The sequence below is a fragment of the Pinus tabuliformis genome, chromosome 9 (genome assembly GCF_031772625.1).
Source record: "Pinus tabuliformis cultivar Carrire ecotype Pingquan chromosome 9, CPIR1, whole genome shotgun sequence".
Taxonomy (NCBI): domain Eukaryota; kingdom Viridiplantae; phylum Streptophyta; class Pinopsida; order Pinales; family Pinaceae; genus Pinus; species Pinus tabuliformis.
In genome coordinates, this window is record NC_142307.1 from 567,880,002 (window position 1) to 567,905,384 (window position 25,383).

A 25,383-nucleotide genomic window follows, 5' to 3' on the forward strand; every position below is an offset into this window, starting at 1 on the left:
AATTCAAGACTTCTTCACGAAATATAATGATCTATTGTTGCAACTCAAGGGTTGTGGAATTGAAAAATCCAACGAGGAGGGTCGCCAAGTTATCTCTATTTGTCAAAGCTCGGACCAGAATACTCCATCTTTGTGTCTACATTTCATTCAGTAAGGCTCGCAACAGGTAAATCCTACACTATGCCTTCTCTCAAAGAATTTATGGAGTCCCTTATTTTTGAGCAAGATAAACTCATTGGCATGGGGAAAATCAAACCTCGAAATGCGCATGCACTTGCTGTGCATGATGGCAGCCACAATAAAAGTCACAGATCTCATTCAAATCAGAAAAATCAGCAGCAAAAAGACAAGGGAAAAGTGCATTCCCATCCAAAGAAGGAAGGGTACACCAAGCCCTTCAATGGCTCCTCCGACTCGAGAAATGAGAAAGGGAAGAAAGGAAACAGATGCACATACTCTCAAAGAGGATTCCATCCATAATCCACTTGCATGAAGAAAAAAATCGACCAAATGGCAGAAATCCTTCAGAAGCACAACCTTGGAGACCACATCCCTGAGGGCGCCAAGAAGAAAACTGACGACTCGCCACATGGGAAAGGTAACAATTTTCATGCTTTAGTTGCAATTAATTCTTCTCCTGATGCATGGATTATAGATTCTGGTGAATCACATCATATGGCTACTGAAAAGGAAGTCTATTCCTCTTTAGATGCATGCAAAGGACCTCCCATCCTCATGGGAGATGACTCACCTATTGAGGTCACTGGAAAAGGTAGAGTGGAACTTTTACACGGAAGCTTTGAAGATGTGCTTCATGTTCCAAAACTTTCGGTAAACCTACTTTCAGTTTATCAGATCACTCATTCCGGCACCGGAAAGAGAGTGGAATTCACTCTAGATGCAGTGAACATATATGACCTACATAGCATATCCAAAATTGCAACCGGTGAGGTAAACAATGGAGCCAAACTATATACATTTTCTGAATTTATTGAATCTGAATCCTCCTTATTGGTTACACATGCTGATGATATAAATAGGCTTTGGCACGAGAGTTTTGGTCACTTAAATTACAAGTATATGCAACAGCTAAGCAAGAATGAGATGGTGGAAGGCTTGCCTAATATCAGTTTCTCCAAAGGAGTTTGCGAAGGGTGTGTCCTTGGCAAACATCCTAGAGAAAAGTTTGACACTTGCAAGACTCACAAAGCATCCTCTCCTCTAGATCTGACCCATAGTGATCTCATGGGGTCTTTTCGGCAACCTTCCATCAACAAAGCAAGGTATTTGCTTACATTTATTTATGATTTCTCACCGTATACTTGGATGTATCTTCTCAGGGCCGTATCTGAAGTTTTTGCGCACTTTGAATAATTCAAAGCATTAGTTGAGACTTAGTTAGAGAGAAAGATCAAAGCCCTCTGTACAGACAATGGGGGGGAATATGTTAACATAGCACTTCGGAACCTTTGCCTTTAGTTCGGCATACAGTTGCAGTACACAGTTCCATACACTCCGCAACAGAACGGAGTTGCCGAGAGAAAGAACCAGTCTCTCAAAGAGATGGCTTCCTGCATGTTTCATGCTAAGTCACTGCCTCATAAGCTATGGGCTGAAGCACTTAATTGTGCTAACTACATCCAGAACAGATCTCCTCATAGGTCTATCAAGGATTATACCCCCTTTGAGGCTTGGAGCGGCACTAAACCATAGGTCACCCACTTTCATGTTTTCGGCTCTCGAGCATGGGCCAGGATCCCCTCTGAAAAGAGGAAAGCTCTTGATCCACATAGCATTGAGTGCATCTTTGTTGGATACCCTTATGGTGTGAAGGGATACCGACTCCTAATTCCCTCTATGGACAAGCTCATCATTGAGCGAAGTGTCAAATTTGAGGAAAGTCTCTTGCATGCACCTCAATCGCCTCATGCAGACACCTTTTATCTACCTCATGTCCGAGATGATGACTCAGTACACTCAGATGCAGATACAGAGCATGCAGATGCTGAGGTAGAGCATGAAAATGCAGAGACAGAGTCTTCAGATACAAATCTAGTGAATGCAAATGATGATCCACATCCAAGCCCAGATCGGGCTTCTAGCAGTGAATCATATTCCCCTGTCATAAATCAGAGAACAAGGAGCTTACATGAGATATATGCACAAGACCACTCAGCTGCTAGAAATGGTCTTGTGGGGGATAATTCTGATCTGCAGAGGACTAGCTCAGAGTTTATTGAGCCTCCTCTTGTCCTCACTTCCACTGAACCATCACCATCCTGACATTGTCATTTGGTTTAGTCTTCTGATCTACAATCTTATGCTAAGGCTGTTGGGCATCCATCTTGGGAGTCCACCATGGAGGAGGAGTATAACTCCCTCCTCGAGAACCAGACCTGGGATCTGGTCCCCCTTCCTTCAGGAAGGAAAATTATTCGATTCAAATGGGTCTACAGGACCAGAGTGCTGCAGATGGGAAAATCACTAGATGGAAAGTAAGGCTAGTAGCCAAAGGCTCCCAACAAGTGCATGGCATTGACTATGATGAGACCTTTGCTCCAATAGCAAAGATGGATTCCATACGCCTTACACTTGCCATTGCGGCTGCCCAGGGGTGGGAAGTACATCACGTGGATGTGAAGAATGCCTTTCTTCACAGAGACCTATCTGAGGAGATCTTCATGGAGCAGTGACATGGTTTCATTCAAGATTCATCCTTGGTCTACAGACTGAAGAAATCTCTCTACGGACTTAAGTAGGGCCCGAGAGCTTGGTATGCAAAGATGGATCCTTTTCTCTTATAACAAGACTTTGAAATATGTAAGTCTGAATCGAACGTTTACATGATCTTGACACATGATTCTCTTCTTATCTTAGTTTTGTATGTGGATGATCTCCTAATCACCGAAAGCTCGACTTCAACCATTGCTACAGTCAAGAGGGCCTTGCATGATAGGTTCTTGATGACGGACATGGGACCATTACACTTCTTTCTTGGTCTTGAGATCAGCCAGGATGCAACAGGCATCAAACTCTCTCAGGCTAAGTGTGCACGGGATCTCGTCGAGAGATTTCGCATGACTGACTACAAGCCAACATCGACTCCTTTTCTTTCTGGGGTTTGCCTTGAGGACGGAGGTGACACTCCATTAGTTAACAACACTCTCTACCAACAGCTAGTGGGGAGGTTATTGTACCTCACCAACTCAAAACCAGATCTCTCAAATGCAGTAGGGGCAGTTTCCAGATACATGCAGGAGACGCATGAGCTACACTGGAATGCTGCCAAGTGCATCCTCCGATATGTGCATGGCACCATCACCTTCAAGATTCACGATGCAACAGGCATTGCATTGAACCTCCTTGGCTTCACAGATTCTGATTGGGTGGGAGACAACATTGATCGCAAGTCCACCTCACGATATTCACTCAGTCTAGGATCTAGCCCTATTTGTTGGTCGAGCAAGAAGCAAGTTGCTATTTCTCTCTCATCAGCTGAGGCCAAGTATAGAGGAGTATTGAACATCACTATTCAGGCTCTGTGGCTAGAGCACTTCCTCACCGACTTGGGCGTCCAGTTCCACCAGCCAATTGTCATCTGGTGTGACAACCAGAGCACTCTCAAATTTTGCAGGGATCTAGTACAACAACAACGGACGAAGCACATAGAGATCCATATGCACTACATCAGAGACTTAGTACATGATCGGGTCATTGATTTGTAGTTTTTTCCTTCAACAGAATAGACTACAGACATCTTCACCAGGACATTCACTGAGAAGAAGTTTCACTCTCTGCGCGATCGTCTTGGAGTGAAGGACACAGTTGCTTAGCAACTGCCTTTTCTTTCTCTTTTCTTTTGATTACATTGTATTTTGAGGGGGGGCTTTTTTCCCATGAGGTTTTCCCTCTTTCCTCAATTTTAGTACAAGTTGCACTGTGTTTTGGGTGACCTTTGGCCTTAGTTGCCAGGGCCCATTTTCTATTTTTCCCCATAGTGGTGTTAAGGGGGGGTGTTGGAACTACTACACACCTACATGCAGACTCTTAGTTAGAGCATGGGACTACATCCAAGATTCCTTTTGCATGGGACTCTTAGGTCTATCAAGGATCAAACCCCCTTTGAGGCTTGGAGCGGCACTAAACCAGAGGTCACCCACTTTCATGTTTTCGGCTCTCGAGCATGGGCCAGGATCCCCTCTAAAAAGAGGAAAGCTCTTGATCCACAAAGCATTGAGCGCATCTTTGTTGGATACCCTGATGGTGTGAAGGGATACCGACTCCTAATTCCCTCTATGGACAAGCTCATCATTGATCAAAGTGTCAAATTTGAGGAAAGTCTCTCGCATGCACCTCAATCGCCTCATGCAGACACCTTTTATCTACTTCATGTCCGAGATAATGACTCAGTACATTCAGATGTAGATATAGAGCATGCGGATGCCGAGGTAGAGCATGCAAATGCAGAGACAGAGTATTCAGATACAAATCTAGTGCATGCAAATGATGATCCACATCCAAGCCCAGATTAGGCTTCCAGCAGTGAATCGTATTCCCCTGTCATAAATCAGAGAACAAGGAGCTTACATGAGATATATGCACAAGACCACCCAACTGCTAGAAATGGTCTTGTGGGGGATAATTCTGATCTGCAGAGGACTAGCTCAGAGTTTATTGAGCCTCCTCTTGTCCTCACTGCCACTGAACCATCACCATCCTGGCATTGTCATTTGGTTCAGTCTCCTGATCCATAATCTTATGCTAAGGCTGTTGGGCATCCATCTTGGGAGTCCGCCATGGCAGAGGAGTATAAATCCCTCCTCGAGAACCAGACCTGGGATCTGGTCCCCCTTCCTTCAAGAAGGAAACTTGTCCGATTCAAATGGGTCTACAGGATTAGAGTGCTGGAGATGGGAAAATCAGTAGATGGAAAGCGAGGCTAGTAGCCAAAGGCTTCCAACAAGTGCATGGCATTGATTATGATGAGACCTTTGCTCTAGTAGCAAAGATGGATTCCATACGCCTTACACTTGCCATTGTGGCTGCCCAGGGGTGGGAAGTACATCAGATGGATGTGAAGAATGCCTTTCTTCACGTAGACCTATCTGAGGAGATCTACATGGAGCAGCGACATGGTTTCATTTAAGATTCATCCTTGGTCTACAGACTGAATAAATCTCTCTACGGACTTAAGCAGGCCCTGATAGCTTGGTATGCAAAGATGGATTCTTTTCATTTATAACAAGACTTTGAAAGATGTAAGTCTGAATCGAATGTTTACATGCTCAGGACACATGATTCTCTTCTTATCTTAGTTTGTATGTGGATGATCTCCTAATCACCGGCAGCTCGACTTCAGCCATTGCTACAGTCAAGAGGGCCTTGCATGATAGGTTCTTGATGATGGACATGGGTCCATTACACTTCTTTCTTGGTCTTGAGATCAGCCAGGATGCCACAGGCATCAAACCCTCTCAGGCTAAGTATGCACGAGATCTCCTTGAGAGATTTCACATGACTGACTACAAGCCAACACCAACTCCTTTTCTATCTGGGGTTTGCCTTGAGGATGGAGGTGACACTCCATTAGTTAACAACAATCTCTACCAACAGCTAGTGGGGAGCTTATTGTACCTCACCCACTCCAGACCAGATCTCTCATATGCAGTAGGGGCAGTTTCTAGATACATGCAGGAGCCACATGAGCTACACTGGAATGCTGCCAAGTGCATCCTCCGATATGTTCAAGGAACCATCACCTTCAAGATTCACTATGCAGTAGGCACTGCATTGAACCTCCTTGGCTTCACAGATTCTGATTGGGTGGGAGACAAAATTGATCGCAAGTCCACCTCCAGATATTCACTCAGTCTAGGATCTAGCCCTATTTTTTGGTCGAGCAAGAAGCAAGCTGCTATTGCCCTCTCTTCAGCGGAGGCCAAGTATAGAGGAGTAGTCAACATCACTATTCAGGCTCTGTGGCTAGAGCACTTCCTTACTGAGTTGGGCTTCCAGTTCCACCAGCCAATTGTCATTTGGTGTGACAACCAGAGCACTCTCAAATTTTGCAGGGATCTAGTACAGCAGCAATGGATGAAGCACATAGAGATCCATATGTACTACATCAGAGACTTAGTACATGATCGGGTCATTAATTTGCAGTTTTGTCCTTCAACAGAACAGACTGCAGACATCTTCACCAAGACATTCACTGAGCAGAAGTTTCACTCTCTGCGCGATCGTCTTGGAGTGAAGGACACAGTTGCTTAGCAACTGTCTTTTCTTTCTCTTTTCTTTTGATTATATTGTATTTTGAGGGGGGGTTTTTTTCCCATGAGGTTTTCCCTCTTTCCTCAAATTTTGTACAAGTTGCACTGTGTTTTGGGTGACCTTTGGCCTTAGTTGCCAGGGCCCATTGTCTATTTTTCCCCATGGTGGTGTTCAGGGGGGGTGTTGGAATTACTACACACCTACATGCAGACTCTTAGTTAGAGCATGGGACTACATGCGAGATTCCTTTTGCATGATTTACTCCTTGATTTGTTGCTTCTTTAACTCCGCAACTAGTTAGTTCTTCTGCATGATCTACTCCGTGATATGCTCCTTCTTTCAATCCGCAACTGGCTAGTTGCCTCCAGAACTTGTTGTAGGTATTGAGTCTTCTCATTGATCACCAATATGGTGCATTACCTTGGGATCTTCACCCAGTGATGCTATATCATGAGCATTGTAAGCTATTTTCTAATGAAACATTCTTTTGTTCTTTCAATTTTCTTTTAGTGTTTTTGCTCTGAAAAGCTGTGTGTTCAACCTTTACTAGCTAGATTCATCTGTGCAGGTTTTCTAACACATTTACAAATACAAAGTGATATTATATTCAGTAACTAGACTGTAGCCTGACTAGACCGTAGCCTGAGATGGTGGAACACCCGCTTAATTTACGCTGCCGTGGTGGTGGAGAAGGATAGGGCATAAATGCTACTAAAATAATCACTGAATCACAATATAAATCCAGATTAAATGACAATAGGCCTACTACGAATTCAGCTATGAACCTATTGTTTCCGTACTTAACATTTCACAAACATGGATAAAGCATTGTTTATGGAGACAAAGGAATGGTTTATGAAATCAAAAGAACTAATGGTCAAAATAGTTAGAATTATTTAGTTAATTTTTTTTTTAATTAAGATTGAATCATATTTTTGATAAGAAAAATAAATTAACATTATTAAAAAAATTTAGAGTACCTAAAATCTTAAAATTTGATAACTATAACTTAAATTTACAAATATCTCTATATAATTTTAATAATCTATCCTTTTAGAGAGAACGATAAAAACTCTAAAACTGAGTATAATTAATGGGTGCACATGTTGACTGAATGTCTTTTTTAGTAAAAATTAATTCAATTCGAAATTTTGTTCCAATTTTGTCTTAGTGACCTCGTCTCGTTTTGGAGTTTTTATTTTACTTAATGTCATCGAGCTCTCGTGCTAAAAGTCCAAAAAAATACCAATTTGCTTTCGTTGCTCTAAAAGTCTCGAACTGGCATCGTCTCGTATTGGGAGAACCAAATTTAAATGTCTCGTTGACTTAAACTAATTGGACGAGGACAATCGAAATTTACACGTTTCGTTGATCGACATGCATTATTGGAGCAAAGATGAATGTTTTATATCAATTCAATAACAATTTTTATTATTAACAAATGTGCTTGCAGTATGCTGAGAACGTTTCATGCAGGGATGTGTGGACAGTAGAATAAACTCAGACTTCTAGTGTCACACGGAATCAGTCAAGGGTGCGGACACAGCTGACCTTCCTAGAAGTCTAAGACATTCTAATGACAAACAAAACAAACTGGAGCTATCCTTCTCTAAACATACATTATGATATGAGAAATCAAGTGTTTCGTTCTTACCTCTGTCCAAACGCTGTTGTAGAAGTCCAAGCTTTGTTGATCCGGATGAGCTCCTCCCGTTCTCCAAAACCTGCAATCACCAACAGTCAAACAATTAAATAGCACCTGATTATAACATAAAACAAAGCATATTCAACATATAGACCAAGGAGTACATGAAATAACCCATTAACAACAAGCTATTGAGAAGAATGGACCAATTTGCATTAAAGGTAATCAAAAGGAACCATTACAACCTGAGCCTTGGTGTTGTGCAAGCTCCTTCCAGGGTCCACAAGAGTCTTCCTCTACTTTGACAAAGCTCACCCACTTCCAAATAGAACAAGTAAGGGTGACAATCTCTCCTCACAAACTTCTAAATGGGAGTCCTAATTCCTGCAGCATTTACCCTTAGAAATCTATAGCTTTCAACCTTCTTTTCCTTCTGGCTCAATGCCTCTTTTTATAGTGCTCAAGAGGAAGTTAATCAGGTCCACCATCAATGGGATAGTCCCCTCTTTGGATGGGATCACTCCCTTATTGATGGGATAAGTTCCTCTTTGATAGGAGTGCATGAACCATCTGGAGGCGCTCAATATTCATCCAAGAATCTTCTAGAAAGCTCTAGAAGTGACCACAAGTAAGTTTTTGAAGATGAAACTCGCACATTTTAACCTTTTCAGAGGGACGCCCCTGCCCCTTTGGATACAGAGCGTCCTTGGACACAGACCTTGTGAACAAAAGGTGCGTACCCGCAGGCAAGGCTTGAGAGAACCTGCGTACCCAGAGATAAACATATTTCATAAGGACTTTCTCTCTTTCTTGGATTTTGACATGAATAGCAGAGGCCTAAGACTTGCTCAAAAGGGTAGTATGACTGTTGATTGAGCCATACTGACTGTAAATAACCATGGTGACATTTTTTAGTGTAACAGATTGCCCCCTAAAGTGCGAAGCCTGGAATAGATTAGGGTTTTGTATTATCTAGGAAGGGTGAAGCGCTTTATCATTTCGAGGATTATCTCGTGGAGAACCTGGTTGGAACCTGCAATTTTCAACACAAAATACATGGATAAGATTATATCATCACTGAGGTAGGCATTCCCATACTCAGATAAAAACTTTAACTAACAGACTAAACTACTCTGATACAGAAATGATTTTGTAGTACATCATAATCATAGACTTTTGTAGACACAATATGGGCGCAGCCATCTGTTTATGATTAGTCTACTTAGATAATGAATACAAAACTCCTCGCAGCCTGGACGGTAAAGATTTGATCCAGGGTCTTCATTCCTACTTCTCGAATTGGTACGATTCTAGCCATGCGAATAAATGAGTCGATGTCGAACATGGTAGAAACCACTTGATTACCAGTCGATGATGTGAACTGTTAACAAGCGTGAGAGAGACCACCAGTAATGTCAATGGTTCTCAAAGTATCCAGTACAATCCATGAGATGTGAATGAATGAGTTGGTGTCGAACATTTCACGGAATCCTTCGATCGAAAGTCAATGATGTAAACTGACGTCAAAGGCGAGAAACCTGCCATTGATGCATGCAGACTTCAAGGCACTAACGATTTCTAAGTCATCTCTCTAGATAATGTGTTGATGTCGATAGAAAGAGACTCGTTGCAGGCAAGCCCACAATCACGAAATCATTGTTCAAGTTGAAGAAATATTGCTTTAAGGACTGACTCAGGGATGGTCAAATGGATGACAAGTATTTTGCAGATGAAAGTTTTGTTTGCAGACCTCTTGAACACATAACGACACGACAGATGGTTTGGTGCTAAATAACTCAAAGTTAATCCCCAGAACCCGGTTAAAGACTTTCAAAAGTGGTTTGATTGACTGTGAGGTAAAAGATTTCCCAACCCAGGTGAATGAAAAGTGTCGTGTCCAAGAGTGGTAATAAAGTTTCTTTTGAGACAAAAGGTAACAAATAGGCTCATTCTTCTCTCTTTTCCCCCGCCATTTCTGGCAAGTACCTCTTTATTTTTAACAAGCTTGAGGAGGATAACATATGCTTGATTATAAGCCCATCCTTCGGACGAGTCTAACCTAGTTTTGATTCGAACCCTAGGAAGGAGTGGTTCGTTCCTGTTTGTAATTGAACAGGCCCTTTACTGTGAAATGTTTAACAAGCCCAGTATAGGAGAAACTCGGTGTTTTTCAATTTTAGAGAGTCTGAAAAACTTAAGGAAACTCCAAGTTGAACTTTTTCGTAAATTTGTGTCCCTCAAGCCCGAAAAAGTATAAAATAATACCTGGGGGAACCGCTTGATCTTGCGACCAAGGAGTACTTTCATAGTTAGTGTCATTGACCTGAAAAGTAAAAAGCGATCAAGGACACGTCGTTTTATTTCCATATCGAGTTTGAAACGACAAAAACACGGCAATCTTTTCCTGATTTTACGGTCAGAAAAGAGCTATAAGGGGACCGTCTTTTAATTCCGTTTTAACGAGTGTAAAAGAAACGCTCGGCAATCTTTTCATGTTTTAGGAGTCAGAAAAGGGCTTAAAAGATGACTCTGATATTTTGTTTGTGAAAAATTACAATTTTCCCTCTAAGTCCCTTTGTCCTGCACAAAAGCGACACATTACTCATACCTGTTTAAGATAGGCAAAAATTCATCGAAAAACATCTTTTCATGGTGAAAAATGAACAAATTAATCCAAAAAACCTATAAAAAGACTTTTTACCATGTCATTTTTACCGTTTGACTGTTGAGGTTGAAAAAGGAGCTTTTGACAAGAAACTTCCCGTGGTCGCTGCGGAAAATCTGACCGTTAGAATCGAACGCCGTCTCTTCCAGGTATTTCACAACATCCTCCTTGTCAATTTCATCCGTTTAGAATTTTGTTTCAAGTTTCATTTTTGATTTTTAGGGGGTTTTGGGTTTTGGAAACCGCCCTGCGGGGGACGCAGCTTTCCTAAAGGTTGACCTGCATCCCCCGACTTTTTCCTACACAGGGAAAAGGTCGGGGGACGCAGGTTGCCTTCAGGCCACCTGCGTCCCGGCGCACTGTGTGCCAAACGTGGGGTGCGTCCTCCGCAAAACGCGGGTTTTGAAACCCCAAACTCCCAAACCACCCAATGAAATTTCTCAAAACTAATTTTAATGCCTGTGTAATCATGTGTAGGGCACTTATCATGCTGGATTGGAGAGAAAGAGAGCATGAGGAGGTTGATGAAGCTGCAATCAATCATCAACCCTCCCTCGATGCCCTAAGAGGATGTGGTTTATAAAAATACTGGTCCATTCCCGGTATGAGAGCTCAGGTAAGGTTCTTGGAGTGGCTGGTTGAGAGATGGAACGTTCAGGAACAATGCTTTTATATCGGCGGGCAAAAACTCGAGATAGAGCCTGCTGACATTTACTTTCTTACTGGCTTGCCGAACAGAGGTGAGCAACTCAATCTGGCTGGGACTAGGCCGGGTGGCCAATCCCTTGATAGTCTCCGAGCAGATTGGTGCCTACCTGATCGAGAGCACAAGAAAGGCATAGAGATCAAATATGTCTCTCAACGTGAACTCATGGTCTTGGCTTTCACTGTGACCAGAATTTGTGGCTCAGCCACTTTACATATTGCTACTGGGTCTCAATTTCGGATGGCAATTGATTGTCTCCAAGGCACCATTTTCAACTGGTGTGATGCACTGTTGGCTAACTTGAAAGTCCAACTGACCAAGGCAAAGACCGGCAGACTAAAGACTTTTGGATATGGGCCTATAGTCGTGAGCTTTGCCTTAGAGAGGGTACCAATGCTGATCCCTCAGCATCTCACTGTTGATATTTCGGGTCCTCAGGAGCCAAAGCTGGTACGATGGGTTGCTGTGATGGCCCGACATCCGGACGAGGGTGCGGCAGTTGTTCGATTCACTGACAGTTATTTTCACTGGTTAGAGGACCAGGTGTTCGCGATCCAGGATTTTCCGTATGCCGGAATAGATTTTCGAGGTGATCCGGACATGGTTCTTCCACAGGGAGAACAATGGGATGACAGAGGTACTTTATTTTTCACGAGTTTTCAAATTATGTATTTTTTTTTTTTGTTTTTTATATATATCGTCTCAAACTGACAGTAAAATTTTCAAAATGCAGATGTTGGTCCACAGCGTCCAGCCAACCTCCGGCTTTTTGAGAGCCGACATCCAGTTGCACCACTACTGGCCCCACAGGACGCGGCGGCTGCGGAGGTACTGACTGAGTTGGAGCATGATCTACAGCGTCTGACGGCAGATATACCAGAGACATCTATGGATGATATTACTATCAGACTGCAGCGCTACGTAGTCGCGGTCCCTGGACCGTTGAGGAGATTTTTGCGCAAGGTAGCTCGTGCAGTGGTGTCGTACAGGGAGCACCACCAGTGATTAGCTAGTCACTTGTGGACACATGTGACATTTTGACTTTTTGTACTTATCATTTTGCCGATCATAAGGTGTTTTTCAACCTATGATCGAAGACGATGTATATTTTTTGACACACTCTTATCTATATATATATCACTATTACCGGCTTATCTTGTTTAACATGTATGATGAAATGTTTTTTAAATTTACTTGCATGATTATCGTAAATGTCTGTCCAACACTCGAGAAGCAATTGCATCTGCTAATGTATTTAAGGACCTTGGAATATGCTGATATTCAATGTAATCAAATTCACGTTCCAAGAGACGCACTCTCAAAAACAACCTTAATAACACAGGATTTCTAATGGCATAAACTCTATTAAGCTGTAATACAACAAGTTCAGAATCTAACCTCACTATCAAACGTCGAATTCCAAATGAAATAGATTCGGATAATAATTCAACCACTGCACTGTATTCTGCAATGTTATTCGTTGTTTGACCGAGGCTTACCCCATGCATAGAAACTAACTCGTCAGAGGGTGAATAGATAACCCAAGCTGCGGAAGAGATATTCCGTGTACTACGACAAGCACCATCAGCGAATCCAATGTATGTTTGGAGGGGCGTCGACATCTACAATATCAAGAGCAAAACCAAGATAAGCCATAATAACGACGAAACACACTCATTAAACTAAGCACACTGACTAACTAACAATCAAACTAGCTAGAAAGAAAACCTAACCTAACTAAAAAATCTCCATACCCACCATTTAAGCATAATACCTCTTTAGGTAAAGCCCATTTCTGGGTTTATCCAAAGAGTCCCCATCAAAATCTACTAGCTCATAAGCCCCTTTTGCTAGCTTTCGCTTTACAATATAGGGTCCATGCCACATAGGAACGAATTTTCCAGCACCTAGCTTATCGTTAGCTTGATCATATAAAAGCACTAGGTCTCCCTCTGAAAAATTTCGAGGGGTCACATTTCTATCATACTGAGCTTTCATTCGCTTCGCGTGAGTCTCGATTGCCAATGTAGCGTCACGTCGAGTCTCATCTAATTTAGCTAAGTACAATAAACGTTTCTCCTCTTCGGAAGTAGCTGGAAGTAATTCGACAACCATTTGAAGTGATGGGATTTCACATTCAATGGGTAACACTGCTTGTAAGCCGTAAACTAGCTGGAAAGGAGTGAACCCTGTTGAGGTTTTCACTGAGGTTCGGTATGCCCATAGCGCCGAAAATAACATGTTGTGCCAATTCGACCGATGAATCCCAATGGTTCGTCGGATCATGATAACCAAAACTTTGTTGATAGACTCAACTAAACCGTTGGCTTGCGGATAATAAGGAGTAGAGCTGTCATGGCGCAAACCAAGCTGGCTTGTAAGTTCAGTCATCATGGTGTTTCGAAAATGGCTTCCATGGTCAGTAATAATTGCTTGTGGGACACCAAACCGAGTTATTATATGATTGAATATGAAAACTGCAGCTGTTTTGCCGCTTGCGTCGAATGTAGGCATCGCCTCGGCCCATTTAGTGAAATAATCAACCGCGAGGATGATATACGCATGCCCCCCGGCCGAGTGATGGTTACAAGTAATAAAGTCGATACCCCATTTGGCGAATGGACCAACGGCAATTATAGGGTGGAGAGGAGCAGGTGGTGCGCGCATCTTTCGATCAAACACTTGGCAGTTGTGGCACTTCCGGACTGCAATGATACAATCCTTAAACATAGATGGCCAGAAGTAACCCGCGCGCAACACCTTCTGAGCTGTGGCATACCCAGACATATGACCGCCACATGCTCCAGAGTGACAATCATTCAAAACTCTCTCAGCCTCTTCGTGAGTTAGACAACGTCGAAAAACTAAGTCTGCCCCCCGGCGATAAAGTGTATCTCCAATAATTTTATATTGCTGGGATTGAAACCTAATTTTCCGCCATTCCTCTTTGGAAGCTTCAGGCCGAAAGGTTTGGGTTTGGAGATAGATGATTATATCCCCGAACCACGGATCTAAAGTACTGATAAGAAACAAAGATTCGTCCGCAATGGACTCTTCTGCCACAGTCTCCGTGTCAGTACGCGGGAAATCACACATCAATTCCGCAAAAACTAAAGATTTCTTAGACTTGGACTTCTCGAACTCCAAGTCGAACTCTTGCAGGATAACGATCCATTTAGAGTACTTGCCCCCTAGCAATTGTTTTGTCAAAATGTAAATCATAGGGTTGCAATCCGAAATGACTGTAGTTTTACGGAGAAGAATGTAGTGACGAAAACGCTGGACAGCTTGAACGGCTGCCAGGGCCAATTTCTCCACATGTGAATATTTTAACTCAGTGGGATTTAAGGTTTGACTAAGATAATATATCACATGTTCAGCTCCGAATTCATCTTCTTGAACTAACACCATCCCAATGGTGGAATGTGAAGCTGCGAGGTATAAGAAGTAGTCCTGGTTGTAGTTGGGAGGATGCAATAACGGTGCATGGGTCAACGCGTGTTTAAGTGCATCAAAAGATTGTTGGGCAATCTCGTCCCAAAAGAATTGAACGTTCTGTTTCAACAACCGTGTAAAACCTTTAGTGACCTCGGCGTAGTTTGGGATGAATCGACGTAAAAAGTTCGCTTTCCCTTGCAAACTTTGCAGTTGGCGCAAACTCGAAGGAGGAGGCAATTTGATGATCGCTTCGACTTTCGAGGGATCGACGCGAATGCCGGCTTTTGAAACAACAAATCCCAGCAATCGACCTGTTTCTATACAGAAAACACATTTGTGGGGATTCAAACGAATTCGATAATGCCTACACCTCATAAAGATTGCTCGTAGGTGGTCAAGGTGATCAGCTCGTCGTAAAGAATGAGCAGGCAAATCATCGAGATACGGTTGCACAATGTGCTTGATGTCATGAAATGCGTAAGACATCGCCCGTTGAAAAGTGGCTCCGGCATTCTTAAGCCCAAAAGGTAATTTGCAATAAGCAAACGTTCCCCATGGACAAATGAATGCCATTTTTGGTTGGTCGGCAGGTAGAATATTGATTTGATTATAGCCCGAAAAACCATCCATGAAGGAAAACATTTCACTTCCAGCACAATCATCAATAATTTGATCGATATAAGGCGTAGGATAGTTGTCTTTTGGACAAGCTCGATTGATATCCCTATAGTCGATACAGATTCTTATTGTTCCTTGTTTCTTATTGACGGGAACAATATTCGATACCCAATCCGTTAACGGGATCGGATAAATGAAACCTGCTTTCAACAGCTTTTCGACTTCTGCTTTAATCGCAGCCGCTTTTCGAGGGTGAATCTGACGCAACCGTTGCCGAATGGGTTTAGCATCCGGGTAGGTTTTGATTTCATGAACAACAATGGCAGGATCGATTCCCGGCATTTCCTCGTAAGACCATGCAAACACATCGCGGAATTCTTGGAATAGGGCCTTGTAAGTTTGGATTTCTTCTTCTGTACATGAGGCACCTATATGAATGTTCTCCTCAATTCTGGGTTTCACTGAAATATCAATGGGAATAGTACGAGAAATATTCCCTAGATTCAACTCTGAATCAGAATGTTTCGTTGGATCTTGAGCGTCTTTGACATATTCAGCGGTAAAGATAGATGAAAAATCATTTTCAAATGCATCATCCTTAGGTAAAAACGAAGATCTGTGATGGAGATCCTCCCATGGTAGATTGTCTACACTGAGGATTTCACGAAGTTGTTCGTCAGATGGCACGACTTCGGGAAACGCTATCCGTTCTAAGGTTGAGGTGAAAAGTGACTCTTCACTGACCACATTCATTTGGTCGACTTCGGTTGAATGAAAGTCGGTAAAAGACATAAGAGCTTCATAAGCAATTTCATACGGACTCAACGGCATAACATCGCCGAATGAGTCTAACTCAGAGTCAGATGGAACATACCAAGGATCATCATAAATAATGTTTTCTGACGTGATCATATGAATTGTTGCAAATGAAGGTTCTACGCTGAGTGGAGGGAGAGGAAAAGTTCCCAGTAAACCGAAATCCTTAACTAAATACGTCCCTATAAGGGATTGTCGTCTTACCGACATGCTGGATACTCTCTGAAGAGGCTGGGTCGGATGAAAAGTATGTCAGCTGATCAATTGTCACGATCTTACCGTTGTGTGGAAATTTAATTACTCTGAAGACCGATGAAACGACTGCTGTCATAGCATATGACCAACTTCGACCCAAAAGAAGGTTGTAGTCTAGAGGGGCATCAACCACTTTCACATCCAGACTAACGGTTTTACCTTCTACCCCTATAGGCAATTCTTGTAAAATACCAAACGGACGGAACCCACGGCCATCAAAGGCCTTAAGGATGGTGGGGGATTGGTTCAACGAAGGAGAACCAAGGGATCTCCAACATTGAATGGACATAATACACGTAGAAGCTCCCTCATCAATCACAGTGCGATGAATAGGCCTGTTTTTGACTATCACTGGAATTTTGAAAGCCATTTGATGGGGGAGTCGTGGTGTACTATTTTCTAAATCGAAGATCATTAGATTCGGATCCTGAACGTCAACAGCTCCTATAGCCGACAAAAGCAATTTTCGTTGTGCTGGACATGATTGCAGCACTTCTAACGCCGACATTGCTGAGGGTGAAACAACTAAGTCCTCAACAATGTTGTAATTCTGGGCCGCTCTCGCATGTGGATTGAAAGCAGACCTTCAAAGTACACCCTTGGCGGGCGGTTTAATTACTAAGTCTGGGTTAGGTTTCTCGATCTGTAGTGGATCGGAACCAGGAGCTGAGGTTGATGGGTTAGAGTGAGAAGATTCTGGTTCCTTGCCATCAACAGGATTCTTACTACCATAATCTTGCGATCGAGTCGCAATCCTCACATGAGACATCATCAAAATGGGTTCTTCACTGGCATTCTAGGAAGAACCTATCATCTTATTCTCCTGCTCCGGAAATGGATTTTTTAACACAGCAGGAGTGGGAGAACCTTTGACTATTTTCACTACCTCGGCCCGATGAGGGCAGTCTCTCGTAAAATGATCCTCTTCACAAATGAGACAAGGATATCGAGGTTTGCGCTTTTCGTCATTGGTTTCCGACTTTTCAGTTTTCTCCTTTGGAGCCTTGTCTGCTTTAGCCTTCTTCTTTCCTTTCTTCTTTCCACCGTTTTTTTATTTGGCCGTAGATGACTCTACAGCGTGAATATCGGCGGTAAGTTCAGGAGAAGACTCTCCTGTCGGGGAATCGGGCAAAGTGATAATAGGAGTAGTTGAAGCCTTGGAAGACTTCTTCTTGCTCTTTGTATTCACGATACCAATCATACCATCAGCGGCATGAGATCCCGAAGGAGCAGCAGCGATTTGGTTCGACTTTGGAAGATCCGGAATCTTCTCGTGTAATGTACCCGACTGCGTGTAAACTAAGTCAAGGTATTGTGCCTGAGCAATGACTTGCTCCTCAGTAACTACTCCGGCCTTAGCTACATCTTCAGTAATTCTTGGTAATAATGATTTAACAAACCATTCAGCTAAGATTTGGTCCGGGATAAAAACTTTCCCTAGCCTTCTTCGACGTCTCCACTCATGAATGTGATCTGAAATATACGTGGAGGTTGATTGTTTTAGTGAAGTTAATAATTTGTACCGTTATCGTATCTGACTGGTAACTGAAAATGAGTTAAGAACGAAGTAGCTAACTGGCTAAAATTGTAAAAAGAGGCCCGTGGTAACTCAATGTACCACTTGGCCGCGAGACCAATGAGTGTACGCTGAAAAAGACGTAAACGGATCGAATCATCCGAGATGGAATTTGAAGCACACCAGAGGTGGTAAGTCATCACGTGATTGGACGGGTCCTCTCCAGACTTACCTTCGAACTTGGGTATATCGCTGGGCAACTTATTTGGCATTGACGGCCAGAACGGAAGATATTGAATTGGATCGTTCGTTAGGCACGTCAAGTCGGGTAAATCCAAAGTTGCGATAAACGGTAACTGCCGGTTAGGATCTCTAAAACTCTGGGTCACAATACCGGCCCCAGGAGGAGGATATCCAGGATAACTAGGAACAGGAGTCGCATTTGGGATATTATATCCTCCTGGAAAACCAGGATTAACCGGACCGTACTGGGGTTGTTGAGGTTGTTGATAAGTGTACCCAGGATACGGTTGATACTGGTAAACCGGTTGTTGGACAGCTTGCCCAGGTTGATACTGTCCCTGGTACGGAGGTTGAACAAATTGAGGTTGAGTAGTAACAACCGTACTTATACCAGGTTGGCCTACAGGCATCTGGACTGTGGTTTGAATCGTAGATCCAGACAACGGTACAGATGTCTGAGGAGTGGTTACAGGGACAGTAGAAACCGGAGCCGTCGATACTCCAGAAGTAAGTATGGTAGATGTGGCGGTAGTTTCTGCAGCCGTTTGAGATGGAGTACTAGGTGCAATTGGCGGCTGAGTAACTACCGAAGTTACAGGGGTCTGAACACTTGACTGGACAAGTTGCGGTTGCTGGGGTGGACCAGGAACTACAGGTTGTCCTGCTTGAGGCACCGACTGTATACTTGGTTGCAACATCTGTTGACCCTGTGACGGATCCCACACTAACATTCCAGGGTATTGACCCATAACAGGTTGAGGATACTGAGATCCATAGCCGGATTGAGGATAGGGTTGATAATTGTAAGGTGCAGTCCCATATGATTGCCCTTGAGGTGGTTGATAACTTTGACCTGGGTATTGACCCTGAGGTTGATAACCTTGAGGTAAATACGGGTACTGGGGTTGACCTTGACCTTGAGGTTGGTATCCTTGAGGTTGATACCCTTGGGGTTGATACCCTTGGGGTTGCCATCCTTGAGGTTGCCATCCTTGAGGTTGATATTGATACTGAGGTTGACTTTGGGGTACATATTGAGGCTGGGTTGACCTTGAGGTATGTATTGCCCCATAGGAGCGTACTGACCTTGAGGTTGCCCCCCAGACACGAATGAAGTACCTTGAGGTTGCCCCCCAGGCATTAACGAAGGCTGCCCCCCAGGCGGTAATTGGCCACCTTGAGGTTGGGTAACGGGAACTGAACCTGACATCATGTAAATGTCTCCTACACTCAATGGTACATTACCACTGTTTCCAACTAATAACCCATGATCAATGGGTTGAGGAGATGCTCCCGCAAAAGTACCAGAAAGAGATTGATACCCAGTAGGAACAGAAGGACCGCCATGTAAAAAAGATTCAGGACTTTGTGTAAACACAGATGACTGACCAGACATATTTACAGGAGTATGAATTCCTCCAGGTGGAAAAGGAGTTCGAGGTGTAGAAAAACCTAGCCCAAAGTTGTCTAAATAATTGGTTAACGAAAGGTACCAAGTGGTACTTCTAGGAGGACTGTAAAAGATGGATTCACGCTCCCTTAGATCAAGGGTAATTTGATCTTCAGGATCAGAGACGCCTATTTCTTCCTCTGGAACAAGTTCTTCTATAGCAATCAAACCAAAAGGAAGATTTTCGGTGATAATTCTTTCTATTCTCGGTGAATCAGGAACACTAGGAGTCGGAGTAACAGGTTCGGATATTTCTGGTTCTTCGCCTGTATCGCTAGCAGACGAAAAAATACCAACAAGTTCAGAAACTGTAACAGCTTCGGGATTATAACCTGTCTCTAAACTTTGGTAATCTGGATGGACTACCAAGGAAGATTCTCCTTCTTCAGGTGAACCTACTCTACTGCCACTAGGAGGAGTTACAAGGACCTTTAAACCTTCTAAATTACTGGGGTCGTCTCGAGGAGGTTCACCCCTAAGTCTACGGGATCTTCTCAACAATTCGGCCACAGAAACAACTTCAGGAGACTGGCCCCGAATTCTACGGGACTGTCTCGGTAATTCCGCCACAGCTAAAAACTTTTAACTACTACACACGAAAACAAAATAAAATTTCAAATCAAACCACCTAAAGCCTCTAAAGAACCAAACAAATTGAATCACACGCCTAAAGAATCTAGAGCGTCAAACCAAACACAAACAGTATCTTCCGGACCAAAAGCGCTAGTTGGTGATTAGGTCCAACCTCGCAGGATTCAGTACAGAAATGGCGGGTGGAACAGTTACGCCGACAACCTGCTTAATGAATAGACTGGACCAAGTTCCTCCACTTTAACCGTCTCGAAGTGAAGTGAACCCCCCAGAAAATCCAAGTGAGTATAGCCGACGTCTGCTCCAGGTACAGTGGGACCTTCCCTCCACCGTCACCTTGGGTAGAATCCTAGAGATTATGGTCACTAAGGTTACCAACGGCCACAAGTACACCTCGGGGAACAGTCTAAACTCCGACAGCACGCAAGGGCAGAGTAGCAAGCTCAATCCCCTTACCGGCTCCTTGACAGTAATCCAAGGTTTACCGATAAGTGACCCCTGGCTCCTCGACAATGGTTAATCTGAGGTTTACCGTTTGTAATACGTACTGCCTGGCGTCGTTCCCAACGAGGGGGGAATGATCCCCTCACTGGTTCGGACACGAGCTCGTGCTTCTCCTTTAAGAGGAGCTTTCCCAGAGTGTAAATGTAAAAATTGGATTTGATTCTATCACAAGATCGACTACTTGTTTGTTTTACTGCCTTGGAGAGTTAAGTACTCACCTACTCCAAGACACTAGCCTAAGCTATGTTGGTGCTTTAGAGCCCTAGAAAATAAAAATTACTAGTTCAATTTTACTTTAAGCGTTACTTTTAAGGTTGTTCTTTAAAGTCACAAGGTGATGGAAGTGAAACCAATGGTGTATAGACTCGACTCCAACCACTATAAAGATGCACCTAAGATGATCTAGACTACTTTTGCTTTTTCAATGAAAATCTTTAACTAAAAGAGTTGAGAGAATGCAATTTTTAAAGAAAACAACTTCTTTAGAAAAGACAATCAAAGAAACAATTCTCTTTTTCTTTTTGAGCACACAAACATAACCACTCTTTACTTGCACGAAAAACTCTCTTTCTTTCAAAAACTTTTAAAGCTACTTGAAACAAAACTATTCAAAGGAGATATTTTTGTATTTTCTATTTTCAATAAAGCATGTAAACCTACCTTTAACAAAAAACAATCCCAAAAGCTATAAAACTATGAAATTTTGACTCACAAGCAAACCAAAAGAGAGATTACTCTAAGTAAACCTAACAAGGCAAAAGCTCATAAAGGCGATTCTAGGATGTTTTACTTGATCAAAAACAAATCAAGGGCTAGCTAATGCAGAATCAAAAGACTAGCCAAAACAAAATTCAAATCTTTTTGTTCTTTTCGTAAAATGGAATTCAAGACTTAAATAACAAGCACTTCGAAAATGGCCCAAAAGACAACTTGATGGTAAGTTACTTCTATAGGTAGACTTTTAGAACAGGTCTGACTTCTTAGAAAGTTGACAAAACCAAAGAGATCTAAGGCTTTGACAATTCCTACCGCTAAAGTCACTACAAGACCTACTCAAAATCAAACCCTAGGGCTTACACTTCGACGAAATCCACTAAAACACTTAATACTAATGAAACCAGTTCAGGTGAAGATTCTGGACAAGGGACTGATGAATCTGGGCAGAAAAAACTAAGAAAAAACAAAATCTAAGAGCAAAAAGGGCAAAAAATGGAATTTTCTTAAATTTTGGCAGGGGACGTAGGCAACCCGTTAGCACAGGTGTGGGCCCGCTCTGTGCACACAGCAAAAGTGCGTCCAGGGACGCACTGTGCAGCACTCAGAGGGTGCGTCCTACTGAAAAACTCAAGAAAACCAAAAATCAAACTAATCCTAAGCTAACCCACCCAGAGACAAGATCACAAAGCCAAAACCAGAAAAAGAAATCAATTTTCTCAAAGCAAAGTTCAAACAAAAGAATGGACTCTTTTCATTAATGGAAACTATCCCCAGCGGAGTCGCCAATTTGTCACACGGAATCAGTCAAGGGTGCGGACACAGCTGACCTTCCTAGAAGTCTAAGACATTCTAATGACAAACAAAACAAACTGGAGCTATCCTTCTCTAAACATACATTATGATATGAGAAATCAAGTGTTTCGTTCTTACCTCTGTCCAAACGCTGTTGTAGAAGTCCAAGCTTTGTTGATCCGGATGAGCTCCTCCCGTTCTCCAAAACCTGCAATCACCAACAGTCAAACAATTAAATAGCACCTGATTATAACATAAAACAAAGCATATTCAACATATAGACCAAGGAGTACATGAAATAACCCATTAACAACAAGCTATTGAGAAGAATGGACCAATTTGCATTAAAGGTAATCAAAAGGAACCATTACAACCTGAGCCTTGGTGTTGTGCAAGCTCCTTCCAGGGTCCACAAGAGTCTTCCTCTACTTTGACAAAGCTCACCCACTTCCAAATAGAACAAGTAAGGGTGACAATCTCTCCTCACAAACTTCTAAATGGGAGTCCTAATTCCTGCAGCATTTACCCTTAGAAATCTATAGCTTTCAACCTTCTTTTCCTTCTGGCTCAATGCCTCTTTTTATAGTGCTCAAGAGGAAGTTAATCAGGTCCACCATCAATGGGATAGTCCCCTCTTTGGATGGGATCACTCCCTTATTGATGGGATAAGTTCCTCTTTGATAGGAGTGCATGAACCATCTGGAGGCGCTCAATATTCATCCAAGAATCTTCTAGAAAGCTCTAGAAGTGACCACAAGTAAGTTTTTGAAGATGAAACTCGCGCATTTTAACCTTTTCAGAGGGACGCACCTGCCCCTTTGGATACAGAGCGTCCTTGGACGCAGACCTTGTGAACAAAAGGTGCGTACCCGCAGGCAAGGCTTGAGAGAACCTGCGTACCCAGAGATAAACATATTTCGTAAGGACTTTCTCTCTTTCTTGGATTTTGACATGAATAGCAGAGGCCTAAGACTTGCTCAAAAGGGTAGTATGACTGTTGATTGAGCCATACTGACTGTAAATAGCCATGGTGACATTTTTTAGTGTAACATCTAGCACTACATCCCTAAATGTTCACTATTCAACGCCAAGGCTACTGTAAGCGTCAGGCTAATCCGATGATGACGTTCCAAGACAAATTGGCATGTGATATTGTTGCGTGCAGAAGAAGCACTGAAAAGAAAATCCCTTCAGCAAGACCAGACCGCGTCTCCCGTATGCGATAGGGTGAATATTCTAAATATTCGATTGCAATGGAGGGAAACTCCATATCCGAATCGTTCGGCAGGGCTATTTTTTAATTTTCCGATTATGTAATATATATACTCCTCCTGTTCTGTTGGAAGCCAGAAAAGGTGCTCCGTCGAAAAAATTTCCGACGCTATTACTCTCCAGAGGGCTCTCAAAAATGTCTAAGGTAAGCAACCGTTATAGATCTTTCGTTTTATTTCTTAAGTGGTCATGTGACGGGAACTCTGTGCAGAAAATCGTGCTGAAACTGGGTCTACATTGTGAAAAATGCAAACGGAGGGCAATGAAGACGGTTGCAGGGATTGAAGGTAAATTCTCGGTTTATTAATAATTTGGTCGACCGAGGCTGCAATAACTTGTATTAAGTTTTGCATCTCTGTGCATCTTTGCAGGTGTGGAATCTATAAAGATTAATGCTAAGAATAATACGATCAGTGTAACTGGAGATGCGGATCCAGTAAGGGTCACGGCTAGTCTCAGAAAGTATGGATTCACAGAATTGGTTAGCGTCAAACCATGTAATGAGCGCTGTAATGAGCCCGAGAAGTACTTATGTCAAGAGATCTTACATCTCGAGAATTTAAGTTATGCCATCCCTACAAGAAGCTATTACCAGGACATCAGCTACACTCATTACTGGAGTGATGAGAGCCCCAACACCTGCACTATCTCTTGAATTCAATTTTAACAATTATGTGAATTTCTTGCTCAAATTAATAATTTTATTGAATAATATTCTACACTGAATTAGAAGTTGGTGCTCGCCTGATCTACATGTCGGCACTGTTTTTCCTTTTATGGATACTAATAAACATGCGATGCAAGAAATCTGATTATGCAGAAAGGTTTTCACGTGTATCGGCTAGCAGATGCTGCGTAATGGGTAGGGTTTGGCATTTATTTACTGACAAAAATGTATGGGAAATATTCATGCAGGATCCATTTCCTTCTGGGATATATTTACACAATTTGTTTGCTTCTGATGATCAAGAGGAGATGTTAACTGTTCTATCAATGTAGATTACCCCATCATCTCTAATAAATGTAGGTGCTTGAATATTTCATATTTATTTGACCAACCTGTAATAGGAAATTAATAATGGTTGTCCACAATCTCTTTAGCATTGGTCAAACCACCTATTTTCATGTTTTATAGTGTTGAAATTATAATTTCAACTGCAGTGAACAGAACAGCAGCAGCTACTTTATTCATTTGTCGTGATACGGTGCCCCACATTTTTTCCCGATCTTTTAAATCACCGCCATTACCATCTTTTCACTCTTTAATTATATTTGTGTTTCCAGAAGGAAGAAGATAAGATCCAGCGCTACACCATTACTTTTCAACAATTGTATTAATGAGCAGAACGACTGAAAGAGAAAAGAACCAGCCTCGAGCCGACGTAGCATTTATCAGTCATAGATTTTATCACCACCGACTCAAGAAATACAGCAAAAGATCAAATCTATTAATCATGAGGAGTAGAGACTTCATCAGCAAGTTAAAACGGTGAAGACCCTTTCCCGCACTATAAAATGCAGACACAACAATGTAGAAAAATATAGATAGATTGAAAGTCCTTTTGTAACACACTGCAGTATAGAACAAGAGAGTTTTTTTTTGTATTGCATAGCAGTGCTGAAATTTTCTGAGATAGTTGTTTTGTGGAACTGAAGCGTTCCTGTTGTAATCACTCTGTCAAGAAGAAGATGCTCTTTAGCATAATATTTTGTGAAGATCCCTCTACATGAGGAAGACTTATTTTATCAGTTAGTTTATCGTTCATAAATAGAAGTTTTTTTTTGCCTGTTGTTGTTACACCGTAAGTCGAAAAATACTTGACGTTAAAAATCCCTGTTGTTGTTACACCGTAACTCAAAAAATACTTGACGTCAAAAATTTACG

The 25,383-nt window shown here is 42.4% G+C and overlaps 1 protein-coding gene across 1 annotated transcript in view; it reads left to right on the forward strand.

The window, feature by feature from the left end:
• Positions 1 to 24,153, forward strand: part of LOC149149802 (heavy metal-associated isoprenylated plant protein 12-like) — a 50,098-nt gene extending 25,945 nt beyond the window's left edge. Inside the window, exons 3-4 of the mRNA XM_089442596.1 lie at positions 23,710 to 23,785; positions 23,870 to 24,153. Coding sequence (XP_089298722.1) covers positions 23,710 to 23,785; positions 23,870 to 24,153 — 360 coding nt within the window. The remainder of the gene's footprint in view (positions 1 to 23,709; positions 23,786 to 23,869) is intronic.
• Positions 24,154 to 25,383: the final 1,230 nt, after the last annotated feature.